The sequence below is a fragment of the Atta cephalotes genome (genome assembly GCF_000143395.1).
Source record: "Atta cephalotes unplaced genomic scaffold scaffold00032, whole genome shotgun sequence".
NCBI lineage: Eukaryota > Metazoa > Arthropoda > Insecta > Hymenoptera > Formicidae > Atta > Atta cephalotes.
In genome coordinates, this window is record NW_012130096.1 from 2,051,922 (window position 1) to 2,064,551 (window position 12,630).

At 33.6% G+C, this 12,630-nt stretch overlaps 1 protein-coding gene across 1 annotated transcript in view; it reads right to left on the reverse strand.

Moving 5' to 3' along the window:
- LOC105621152 overlaps window positions 1-9,921 on the reverse strand; it is a 95,550-nt gene extending 85,629 nt beyond the window's left edge. Inside the window, exon 1 of the mRNA XM_012202621.1 lies at window positions 9,826-9,921. Within this exon, the coding sequence (XP_012058011.1) occupies window positions 9,826-9,921 (96 nt within the window). The remainder of the gene's footprint in view (window positions 1-9,825) is intronic.
- Window positions 9,922-12,630: the final 2,709 nt, after the last annotated feature.

Genomic DNA, 12,630 nt, shown 5'->3' on the forward strand with positions numbered 1-12,630 from the left:
CTTTATTGTAAAAAAGTTATACATTGATTATACATTTTTGATTCAAAGTATTGTTCATCGCTGGCCACTACTTTCTTCCATCTTTCGGGTAGCGTACGAATCCCGCGTCGAAAAAACTGTCATCTTTTGAAGCTATCCACGAATCGATCCAATTTTTTACTTCTTCATAAGACCGGAAGTGCTGGTCAGCCAGGCCATTGATCGAAACAAGTAATAGTCAGAGGGAGCAACGTCTGAGAATACGGCGGGTGGGATAGGACTTCCCATTTCAACGTTTCCAAGTATGTCTTGACCACTTTCGCAACATGGGGTCGAGCATTGTCATGCTGCAAAATCACTTTATCGTGTCTCTCGTTGTATTGCGGCCGTTTGTCTTTCAATGCTCGGCTCAAACGCATCAATTGCGTTCGATACCGATCGCCTGTGATTGTTTCAGTCGGTTTTAATAGTTCATAATACACTACGCCGAGCTGGTCCCACCATACAGATAAATACAGAGCATGACCTTAGACGTCAAAATCGTTCTTGAAGCGTTGAAACCATTCACGACACGTTCTTTCACTAATAGCGGCCTCACAATAAGTATTTGAGAGCATTCGAGCCTCAGCTGCAGATTTCTTCATATTGAAGCAAAAAATTAAAACCTCCCGCAAATGACGAGAATTTGGCTCATAAACTGACATTTTCAATCGAGAATAACTTTATGATGCAGACACAAATCGACTAATGTTTCTATGGGGTTATGTTAACAGATGCCCAAGTTTATTGTATGACGTCTATGATCTATTTATTTCGACCACCACTTACCGATAAAGCCATCTATAGGAAAACGGCGGAAGTAAAGTTGTACACCTAATATATATATAAGCTATAGCTTTCTTTCTTTCTTTGGGTCCCGAATCATTTTCCGAAGTATTGCGAGCGATTTTCCGGACATCTTATATAATACAGAATATTGATACATAATACAGGCAGAATTTTTTTAAAACTTGTCTCCGCTTGCCCTAGCTTTTAGCTTAGGTAGATTGGATTTCTTAATGTGTGACCATGAAGGCTCAGCTTAGCGCTCAATGACCTCGTTTACTTGTATGTTTTACGTCTCGATAGCGTTCTAAGGCTAATGCAATAAAATATCAGGTTTCTCACATACTTAAGCCAGTCGATACTGTATGCCAGATAGAAACTTGACGTTAAATCAATGTTTTCTCGATTTGCGTACTCAAGCAATGAGGAGAAAATCTCTATACAACACTTGAAAAAAAAATATTACAATGAAATAAAATTTAATCTAAGAAGCCACGTGTCGCGCGCGATTCACGCTTATCTAAAATGCAACACGCCACCGGGAAATGCACGAGGAATAAATAAACCATTTAATTTATATGCTTTCATAATAAAGTCCATTACTCGAGCTCGCGCGGATGAGTGCGAACGTTTATAGTTTGACTTTGGGCGTTACGAGCGAACAATGACGTATTGCGATGGTGCAACTAAACGCCACCGTGTTGCGTGTCTATTTTCGTTGGATTAACCATCGTCATCGCCCAACATAGCGATAAGTTATCCGCGCGCGCGCTTACAGATCGAAAAAGCCGTGATTATTTATACATTCGACACGTTCCAAGGCGATCCCCCGTCATCATAAAAAAGTTCCGGCATATTCCGGCGTAAAATTGCTATACGAGAGAAAAAAATATGCGCATGAATTAAATCGTTTGCCGGGAAGCAACGAAGTGCAACTGCTCAAATATACGAAGTTTTACTTCTGGTATCTTTCATTAAAATGGAAACACGAAACTACGGGGGAAAATCCGGGGGAATACCCGTAATGCTGTCGATCGGAGAAGTCTCGAAATTCTGTTCAAAATTGTATTACACAAGTTTGAAGTAACAACGTGTTCCGCAAGAAACGAGCTGGATTTCGGGATTCTCGGTAATGCTAATTCGCTCGGTAAAATGTCGAATACTGACGGGAATTCCTTGCCTCGAAGTCAATCGCACGTTTCGATTTAGCGAGAAGGAAAGATTTTGACGTTTTGGCGTTTAACGAAATATTGCATCGCAGCGCAGTTTATCGAAACGTAACGGATAAGATCGCAAGAGTAGGATTCTGGAACAGGGCCAGGACGGTTGTTAGAATCGAGATCGGCCTTAAAGTGGAACTTCAGTCCTCATGAAATGTGTCGGCTCCTAGTCGAACTTATTAACATTTATAGTACGGATTTAGCGACGCGTTCGCCATAGATTTCGCAACTTCGTGATCCCGTGGAAAGCACCGAAAATAGCTGGTGCCTTTTAATCCTTAACGACGGATTACACACATGAAATTTGTATACCTCGCTACTTTTGCATATTTTACAGCCCGAATTATGCAGATATTTGTTATGTCCACGTACAGCTTTAAACGTTAATAACTTCGGACATAGCACAGTAAAAAAAATTGTGAATTTGTATTAAAAATGGTCCACTCACGTTCTGTGTCACAGTTTGTGTTGAATTTTTTAACATATTTGAGTGTTAATTTAACATAATGTGATTATGTTATTTAAAGATTTTGTGTAAAATTGATATTCAACGTTTTTTTAGTATCAAAATGACACAATTTATGATATATAAATGAACAAGTAACATAAAAATAATGTGTTTTAAAACGTTAATTTCTAAGACAAATGAATAAAATATGTGTTAATTTAACATATCATAAATGTTAATTTTCTGAAAAAAAAATGTTCCCACGGTTCTTTACAAACTGTCGATATTATCTTTCTTTATATTTATTCTCTTATATAATATTTGTGTTCCTTCTAATATATTCATCTTGTGTAAAATTAATTCAAAAAATTGAGTGGATTGTTTGCGACATGCGATTTATGTTAAATTCAACACATTTTCCAAATACATGATAAATGTAAATCGATAAGTATTTAAAGACTCGAATTCTGAGATTTTTTTATGTGTATTCGAGATTGAGTTAATTATAAATTAAAATAATGTATTTAAACTATATTATGCAATTTCAAGCGGTAATAATTTTGAACGTATACGATAAACGGCATTTAAAAGCTTGGAATGAATTAAAATAATACTTTTAGACTATATTACGATAAAGTTGTGCGATTAAACTCCTAAATACAGTTTGCAGGACCTCTTTATCATGTAAACATTCAAAATTATTAAAATTAAAAATTACACACGCATTTATAAATATCATACATATTTATAATTAAAGACCAAATGCTAAATATGAGAGAATTATTAGGGATCGGTATAAAAATTACTATTGGCATAAAAATTGTGTAGATATAGGGATGTATTCTTGAGGGATAATTAGCCTACATGTCGTGCTACATTGTTAGCGCTCGATTCTCAGTAGCTAACAGGGTCAGCATGTTAATCAAAACCACCGCAGGACGGAAGAATAGCGGGACGTAGCCTTTAATCCATTTGCGCCCATGAGCATAAACCGTCTATTATCAACCGAGGCAATTCCGACGGCGATGAGGCACAGCCTGAGAAAAAAAATGGTATACGCTCGTAAAGGGCTTTTTAAGTTCTTTAAGCTCCTCCAACAATTTCATTTCCCTATTACAATATTCCATTCTGTCACCGGGAATAAATCTTGATTAAATTCATTTCGTTCATCCGCTCGTGTTACACCTGCTTTAACAATTATACCCCGGCACTTAGTGCAGTACACTTCATAATATAAGGATTAAAAAGACCGCCGATGGAAAAATGGGTAGAAAAAAGCCTCGGCGTAATGCACGCGGGAACAAGGCTTTGGACGATGACTTCCGCGTTAACAACCTGGCAAAGGAAAGAAAAAAGAAAGAAATAAAAAGAGAAAAGTTATCGCGTAATGTCGATCAACTGGAAACCGGTATATTGCGCATTTACCTTTTGCGGTGTGTAATGACGTGCGCTAATTGTGGCACGAGACGCTCCTCGCATTACACACGTTCACACACGATTGCGTCACGAATGCGTGCCAGTTTCTGTCTACGTGCGGCCTTGAAATGCGGTGTCAATGTCGAGCCATTTACTTTTCCATTTTCATTTTTCTTCCTGCTTTCGTATTCATGGTTCACGTTCCGCTTTCGAAATGTAGCTCGATTAGAGTTAAGATATAATAACTTGCATTCATATAGAAGATTTCTAGATTAAATTATACTCTTCGATCTATCATAAAATAGAATCGATATATTAATAGGATACTCATATTTATTATTGACAGAGGAATATTTTATTCTTGAATGGAAAATTTTTTTAACTAGAATAAAATGATCTCAGACTTCAGTTTTGTGCCAGATATTATGACATCAGCATCGTGAATTATAACATCGAGTAAAGATATTCCAAACACACAAATACATAAATTTAAATTTATATACTCTTATCTGAAGACAATAAGTTGATTTCATTTAATTCGAGAAAGGAAAATAGGAATTATTAATCTTATCTTAATCTTGTTTTATATCTACGCTATAAAAAGCATTATTTATATAATAAGATTTAATAAGATTTTAAAACATAAAATTTAAGTTTTGAGTTTTAAGCTGTAAGAAAGTGACAAATCGATTATTCTTATATTCAACTGAATAGTCAAATTCTTACGAATTTAAAACTCAAATTTCGCGCCTTAAAATCTTATTGTATAGACGTCACTTAAGATTGCGATAAGATGAAATATGTTAGGTATTTTTTGTCTTATTATCAAAAATTTCTTTCTGAGAAAACAACATATAATTTTTTAAGAACTAGATAAAGAGTCATTTTATGCTACTTATCTTCTTATTATATAAGGAATATAAATAAAAAATAATAATAACTTTAATTTTTTCTATGTTGTTCCATCAAACACGCATGTGCCTTGTTTTTATTTTCATCAATCTTATTAATCTTGAATTATACTTTGTTTCATTCTTCTTCAAACCCATATATTATCGTTCATAAAAACGAATGTAATATAAATATACATTATCGGAGTATATTAAGCTTTGATCTGTGCTAAACCTAAATAACTGCAGATCATTCCTACGAGACCTAACTACCACTCTTCTTTAATTACACCAATATATATATATATATATATATATATATATACGACACATATCCCGTGAACGCTCGACGTGATATGAAATATATATAATGAAACGTTAATACCGAACACGTGCTGTTCATTCAAGAGAGGATAATTTTCTGCACAGACGGCACTGATAAGTGCTTGGACAAGCCGTATGTGAAAGAACATCGTTGTACCTCTTCGTCGAGCAACATTAACTGATCGAGTATAGCTAAGCCTTGAATTTAAGCTGTATACACACAGCGGTGCCCGTAATCTTCGATGCAAGTGTTTTCAGTGGCAAGAAATTTCGAGATTACTTGATAGTGTAACAATATAATAAATAAATATATATAATAAATCAATTTTGCCCTAAATGTTTTGTAAATATGTACAGACTTTTCACGTTTATAAAGCAATCTTTTTTTTAGTGATTTGGATGAATAAATTAGTCTACACAAACTAATCTAACGAATTAATCTAAACACAATTTAGCCGAATATTAAACTTAAGTAGAATACAAAATCCTAAAAACAAGATAACATTAAGTAGAAGTTATTTTAGGAAAAATCGTAATAATTTATTTATTTTATTTGAAAACTTTTTAATTAAAAACTTGTTTAAAAGTCATTATCAAAAGTTTCACTTATCACTAAATCATCGTCAAATATCAAATGATATCATCATAATTTTTCTTAAAATAACTTTTACTTGACGTTATCTTGATTTTATTATGATTTTATTCCATCTAAGAATATCATAAATGTGTCTTAAGATATTCGGATCTGTATAAACATTGTTATCGGAGGAAACTATGGAAAAGGCGATGATAGACGTGTTTTGTGTCGTGTCAAAAATACTGCGAACTGTCGCAATTTTAGCACGATCTTTGACCCATGTTAGCCGGAAAAGAATAATGTTTCCACATCCAGAACTTGAAATGTTCGTATCGCGCATTAGCGTTGTAAATGTTACATTCGCATCACGCGCATGATACACAATTCAAACAAAGTTCTATTTCACGGTATACGCCGCAATTTGCGCGCTTGTAGCGTTTATGAATCATTTGCCGCGTCACAACATCACCTATGTTACATAATAAAAGGTCGCGTGTCGCGTAGCGGACGTTTGCGGAGAGTTGCACGTGGGAGACGTCCTCGAAACTGACACCAAAAAAAATTTCTATCGCAGTTTTACAAGCACGACACGCGACTCGCAACGTGATAGAATCGAAGTTTGATTAGCCAGAAATACTGCTGAGTACAACTTTTAAATACACGTAGCGTGCTATATCAAATTTCAATCTCCAAATAGAAAGACAGATGGATTACAATATCAATTCCAAGAACATCAGCTTTAGGATGCTCATGGATGCTTCCGAGAACCTTCGACATTTGTCCTGCAGCAATTTTAACTGCGGAAAATTTTAGAAAATGAAATCCGAACAATTCTGCATGCCAGAATTAACGCGAAACTGTCGTTCTCATGGTCGTTCTAATTCGCGTTATCTTCATAACAGGATTGTCACAAATTCTTCGTCCTAAAATTCCATAACGTTTCCAGACAAAATTTCATGATTTTCCCTGTTGTTGATGTTTTCAATAATATTTTAAAATTTTCATCCGAATATTTTCCTGATTTGAAAACTAACAAATATTTGTAGAAATTTAACATAGCAACGTAAATTATTGCACAGAGAAAAACGGTTTGGTGGAAATGGTCAAGCCAGAAGGTTTTGATTAAATCAATCAGAATTCCGGTTATCTCGACTAAAATTTTAGTAGTAGAATTAGCCAGAAAATTTTCTGATTAAATCTACTAAAATTCTAGTTGAAATAATCAGAATTCTGATTGATTTAATCAGAATCTTCTGTCCATTTTCAACCAAACCATTTTTCTCAATATATTAATGTTATTGTATTGACACTGCTTGTAATTATTAAGTTGGTATTCCAAAACTGTGCGAAGTACATATATTAAAGTCAAGAATTTTCATTTCTCAGAAAATTTTGCAAAATTTCCTGATGTTTCTTTAATTTCTAATTGTGTACTACTTTGTATAATCAACGTTAGACACGTGGTTAACGAAAGAACAAAAAATTACTCAAATAGAACGAAATTCGCTGGTATTATAAAGACAGGCAGGACGTGGCAAAAAAGTCAAGGCTCTCTCTTGTCGCTGACCTTCGTCGTAGCTTCATCAAATTATCTAAAATCGTCGTAGCTAGCTGTATTTCAGAATTCCTTGATTACACGTCATCTTATGATTACGTATAACACTTATACGTTGAATAGATTATCGATCTCATCTTAATTCACATCGAATAAACAGGATGTTATCGCGTTTATCTTGCGATTTTCTAATCGCGCATTTGAAAATTGTACAACAACGCATTGTCTCGAATATACGTTATGAGTTATAAACTATTTATAAATTATTTTATATCTTTATAAATAAAAATATAAAAAATTTCTATTCTCATAAACTAAAAAAATTGTCTGCACAGGGAAAAAATAATATTGTATTAATAGCATAACTGACATTAGTGTAATTGAAAATAATCTTATTAATTCAGTAATAAAAATACGTCCATTATACTAATAAAAGTTTTTCATTACTTTCATTTCCACTACTTTCATTACTTTCATTACTAATTTATTAACTTGAGTTTTTTAGCAAGTAAGAAATATTAGTATTTCTAATGTTAATAATACTGTTGTTGAATAAACAAAGTTATTTTTAGATTGCTGTTAACTAATGCTGTTAATATAACATAATTTTTTGTAGTACAGTCTACATACACGTAAAGTAGACACAGATTTACAATGATTGCAAAGAAAATTATAGCGTTGAGTTGGAAAATTGCGCAACGTTTCGTTTTGAATACGTAATATCGTAAGTATCTTTGTAAAAAAAAAAAAATGAGAAACGGATTCCGTTCTCGTAAACTCAAAGAGTCGTCTATAGAATGATGGAGTTGATACGAAAGTGGATACGGATTTGCAGTGGTCGCGAAGAAAATTACGATGGCGTGTTCAGTGATAAAAGTATACCGCACAACGTGGGGCAGATCGATGCAATTTTTTCCACTCGCACGATTATCTCGTTTCACCGCTTACGTGATAAACGATTAACCCCAAGATGCGGCCAAAATAATAACGAGCAGAAGCTGCATGTTCATACATTTGTCTCTCATTTTTCTTCTACGATTCGTTAGAGAAGATATTAAACAATTCACATTAAAACGGATTCGATATAATATGAATTAATATAAATAACGAGATTCCACTACTAGTCTATTTTTCAAAAAAATTTATCAATGTTGACACACTCGCGTTTTATAAAACTCAGCGTGACTTGCTCTATTTTAATGTACATTATACTCGATTACGATATTTATTTTAATTTCCATGTAATAATTTCAATCAAGATTCTCAGGGCATAAAAATTAAATATTTCATATTATATTATATTTTTATATTATATGTTGAGAATCCTATTTGATTGAATCAGCTAATCTCTTATATTTGAATATGGACAGACAAATTCTTGGTGTAATAAAATAATTTTAAATTAAAGCAAAAAGTTTTTGCTATAACATTTTACTTGTTTTTAATAATATAAATTTTGTGCTTCAACTAAATTATTTTATTGTATCAACCAAAAATTTGTTTATCCATATCTAAATACGAAATTAATTAATTCAACCAAATGAGTTTCGGAATGTAATTATTGGATAATCTAAAAGCGAAGAATTGAATTCGAAACGTCTAATTAATTTGATTATTTAATAAAGAATTTGAATTTGCACATCTACACCCAGAGAAAGGTTTCTTCGATTTAAAGAAATGTTTCTTTACTATACGGTTAAAGAACAAATTTCTTGAATTTGAACGTTATTTCTTTGATTTAAACATTATTTTTTTAAATTAAAAATAAAAAAATTTATTTAATTTAAAGAAATTATGTTCAAATCAAAGAATTTTTTTCTTTAATCGTATAGGAAAGAAACATTTCTTTGAATTGAAGAAATCTTTCTCTAAATATAGTATTGGCTCTAATTAATATTTGTACTTTTATCATTTATTATATATTCTTTAAAGTCTTTCATTATTCTTGATTCTTCGTCAATTATGTGACGTTTTCGCCAATAATGTGACAAAACATGGAAATATTCCAACGGATAAATTCGAGTTGGTCGACGTTAATAATGCAGATGAATCGGCATTATGGATTGAGCTGTATACATGTATAATATGATATTTGTTAATTAACGATTATAGCAATATGCCTTCATCAAATATTCAAATTCGGGATGTAATGTAATTATGATTACGTATACTATTTCTGCATGCATTGCCTCGCGTATAAATTGCACAACTGGTGCACCTTGTTTTAAAGCAAGCAAATAATTACTATCATTAATAACAATTAGCATCATATATGGAGTGATTAGACGTACTATATCAGTGAATAATTATAGCTTCATAAAATAGACATGTCATTATAATATAACGTTATTTCTAAATCCTACTTTATCAAGAGAAATAATAATGCATTCTATGCATAATCTATCCTTAAAATAAGCTCGTATTTATTTAAAAAAAAAGTTGCGCGATCACGTGACCGCGAGAGAGAGAGAGAGAGAGAAGGACCGCGCAGATACGTTCAAATCGTAGCCTTCCAAAAATAACAATGCAATTTATTTCGATTCTGCGATCACGTGAGAGCGCGACAGACATATCGGTTGACGTTCACTCACCCTGGAGATGCGCAGGGGTTGATGCGTGTCGCAGCCGCCGTGCATGCGGAAGCCCCACGGGGACCCGCCGTAGAGGGTGACTTCTCTCGCGCTCATCCCGCGTCGGCACCCCCGCTCCTCTTCGTCGACACGCGCATCCGATTTTTCCCGCGTCGCGTTGCGTCACGTTACGTCGTGGCGCACAGAGTGATACGTGGCTAAGTTCACGACACTCGTGCCCGCATCGCGGATCGTCGCGCGAGGTAGAGTCGTAGAGATGTTTCACGACGTAACGCGCGACACCCGGTGACGGTTTTATCCGCTCCGAAGTTTGTATTGTTGTCGTCGTGAATTTTCTCACGTTGCCACGCGAAGGGTCGATTACGCAAAATCAGGGTAACAATTATAACAGCGGTCGTTGTCGCAATGACGGCGACGACGAGCGCCGATTACGCCCACTGATGCAAAACGCGACGGCAAATCACACGCACGCACGCGCGCGCGCGAGACCCACACTCGTCTGAGGTTCGCGTTGGACTGATGGCGCGTCCTTCCTCCCTCCCCCACCATTCCGCCCCCGCGCGTAGTAATCCGCGCGCGTATGCCCTCCTTCTCCCCCTTCGTCCACCTGGCCGTTTCGTACTCCGCGAGGGTGCGTGCGCTCACCCCAGGACCGTTATTACGAGATCCTTTCCGTCGAGTCGCCCCGAGAAAAATTTTCCTTTCTCATCTCTCGTGACTTTTTTTTTTACATTGCTTGGCTGTGAAATCATCTTTAAGATTCGATGCCATCAATGTAAGGGTGCTATTTCAAAAACAATATAAAGAATGGACATGCAAAGAATATACAGATCATATAAGAATAAAATTTAAAAATTATAAAACGTGAAAATTATAATAAAAATATAATACTCTGTAATTAATTGATAGACAAAAAGAAATACATATTACATGTTTCGATTTCACGATTGAATCCCCTTTAGATATTCGAAAAAATTGTATATATCCAGTGATGTTAAAATGATTGCATGACAAATTTTTCAAGCCTGTTGGCTATAGAATAGAGAGATCCAAGGATTTCTCTGTCCCTCCTGGTTCCATCAATGTAAGAGTGCTATTTAATTTATGCTTTATTGTTGTATGACAAGTGTGTACAGAACAGAGAGATTTCTCTATTTTTCTATTATTTCTTCCCATAGCTAACAATAAACTTGAAAATTTGTCGTAACGACAAAAACGCACAAATGAAATGTTACCCTTCGGTTTGAAAAATAAAATATGACAAAAACGCATAAATGAAATAGCAACCTAAAATTAACTTTAATCTCAATTTAATTATCTTCCTTTGATACTATGTTCAATGTAGTTTAACTTTAAATTTGGTAACTTACTTTCTCTACTTCTTAAAACTAGAAAAAGATGAAGAGTTATGCGAACCAAGATTAAACTAGATTGGTAGAAATTTACATTAGAATAATTCTAATAATTACATTGGTGATACTAGGCCTAAATAGTAATCGACATAACTTAAAAATAACATAACATTAATGTTATAAGCATTTATTCGCATTGCTTCAAATCCCTAAAAAATGTTGCACTTAAAATGGAATAAATATATGTATTCTGGCATTGAAAAAAGAAGTGAGGATTCTGAGTGCAAGCAACACGAACACTTATTATCTTTTTTTGCACTTAACAATATAAATATATTGTATATAACACATGATTACAGAAAATAAAAAGTCTAAAATTGAAACATAAGACGTCTTAAAGGTATTTTTTAACTAACTCTCGTTTTTGAATATGCATATTGTCTGAGGAATTACAGTTACATTATTGAGTATGAACTTATAACATTGATGTTATGTTATGTTAATGTCGATTATGGAACGTTTTTTGATTTTAATATATTTTCTCTCGAAAGGAATACAGTTCGCAATATTTTGAGATTTTTTTTTTTGTTTAAACCCAATTCTGGTTCTTTACCATCTTGTCTTCTATTTCACACATACTTTTTATCATGCCTTCATGTTTTATTGTTGTCTTCCACACAGTGATGCTTATTCTTCTGGCATTTTTACGCACAATCAGTTGACTACTAGTTGGCTCGTTTCTCATAGATCCATTCTTTTTCGTTCTTCCTGAACAAAAAGGAAATTTTTTATGTACTTTATTTGCACGCTTCGACAGTCCAGAACAACTCGTTTCTCTTTACTACAATCTATCCTTTCTTGATATCCTACAAAATAAAATGTATCGATTAAATATATTGCATCTGAGATAAAATGTATTTTTTCTTATACAATACAAAAACTTTTAAGAACATTATTGTATGTTCACAATGTTATCGCAAAATTGTTGGACTATTGTAATATTGCTGTAATATTGCGATAATCTATGCTGTATGACTTTCTATGAATTTCTTTTTACATAAATTTCTCTAGTAGCACAATTATTTACACAATATTGATCAAATGTATCAACCCATCATTGGCCAATACATTACAAACATTTAACCATGTTAATTGTCAAATAAATCGCAAGTTTTAGTCATAATTAATGTTGATGAATTCATTTCTAGATAATGATTCTCTCTCGACTACACTTTTTCAAAATTAATATTCTTTTGTATTTAGGAACACGAAAGTAGCAGCAGAATTGAAAAATGGACAAAGATGTCCGCGAGGACAGGATCGAAATGTAAAAGCATGGCTGAAGTTATATTGTCGAGATAAATTTGTAAAACTTAAAAACAAATGGCTATATGCAATGTATTAAAGTAAAGTCTATAATTTGATCTTAAATTCTTACCCATTTTGCTTCATG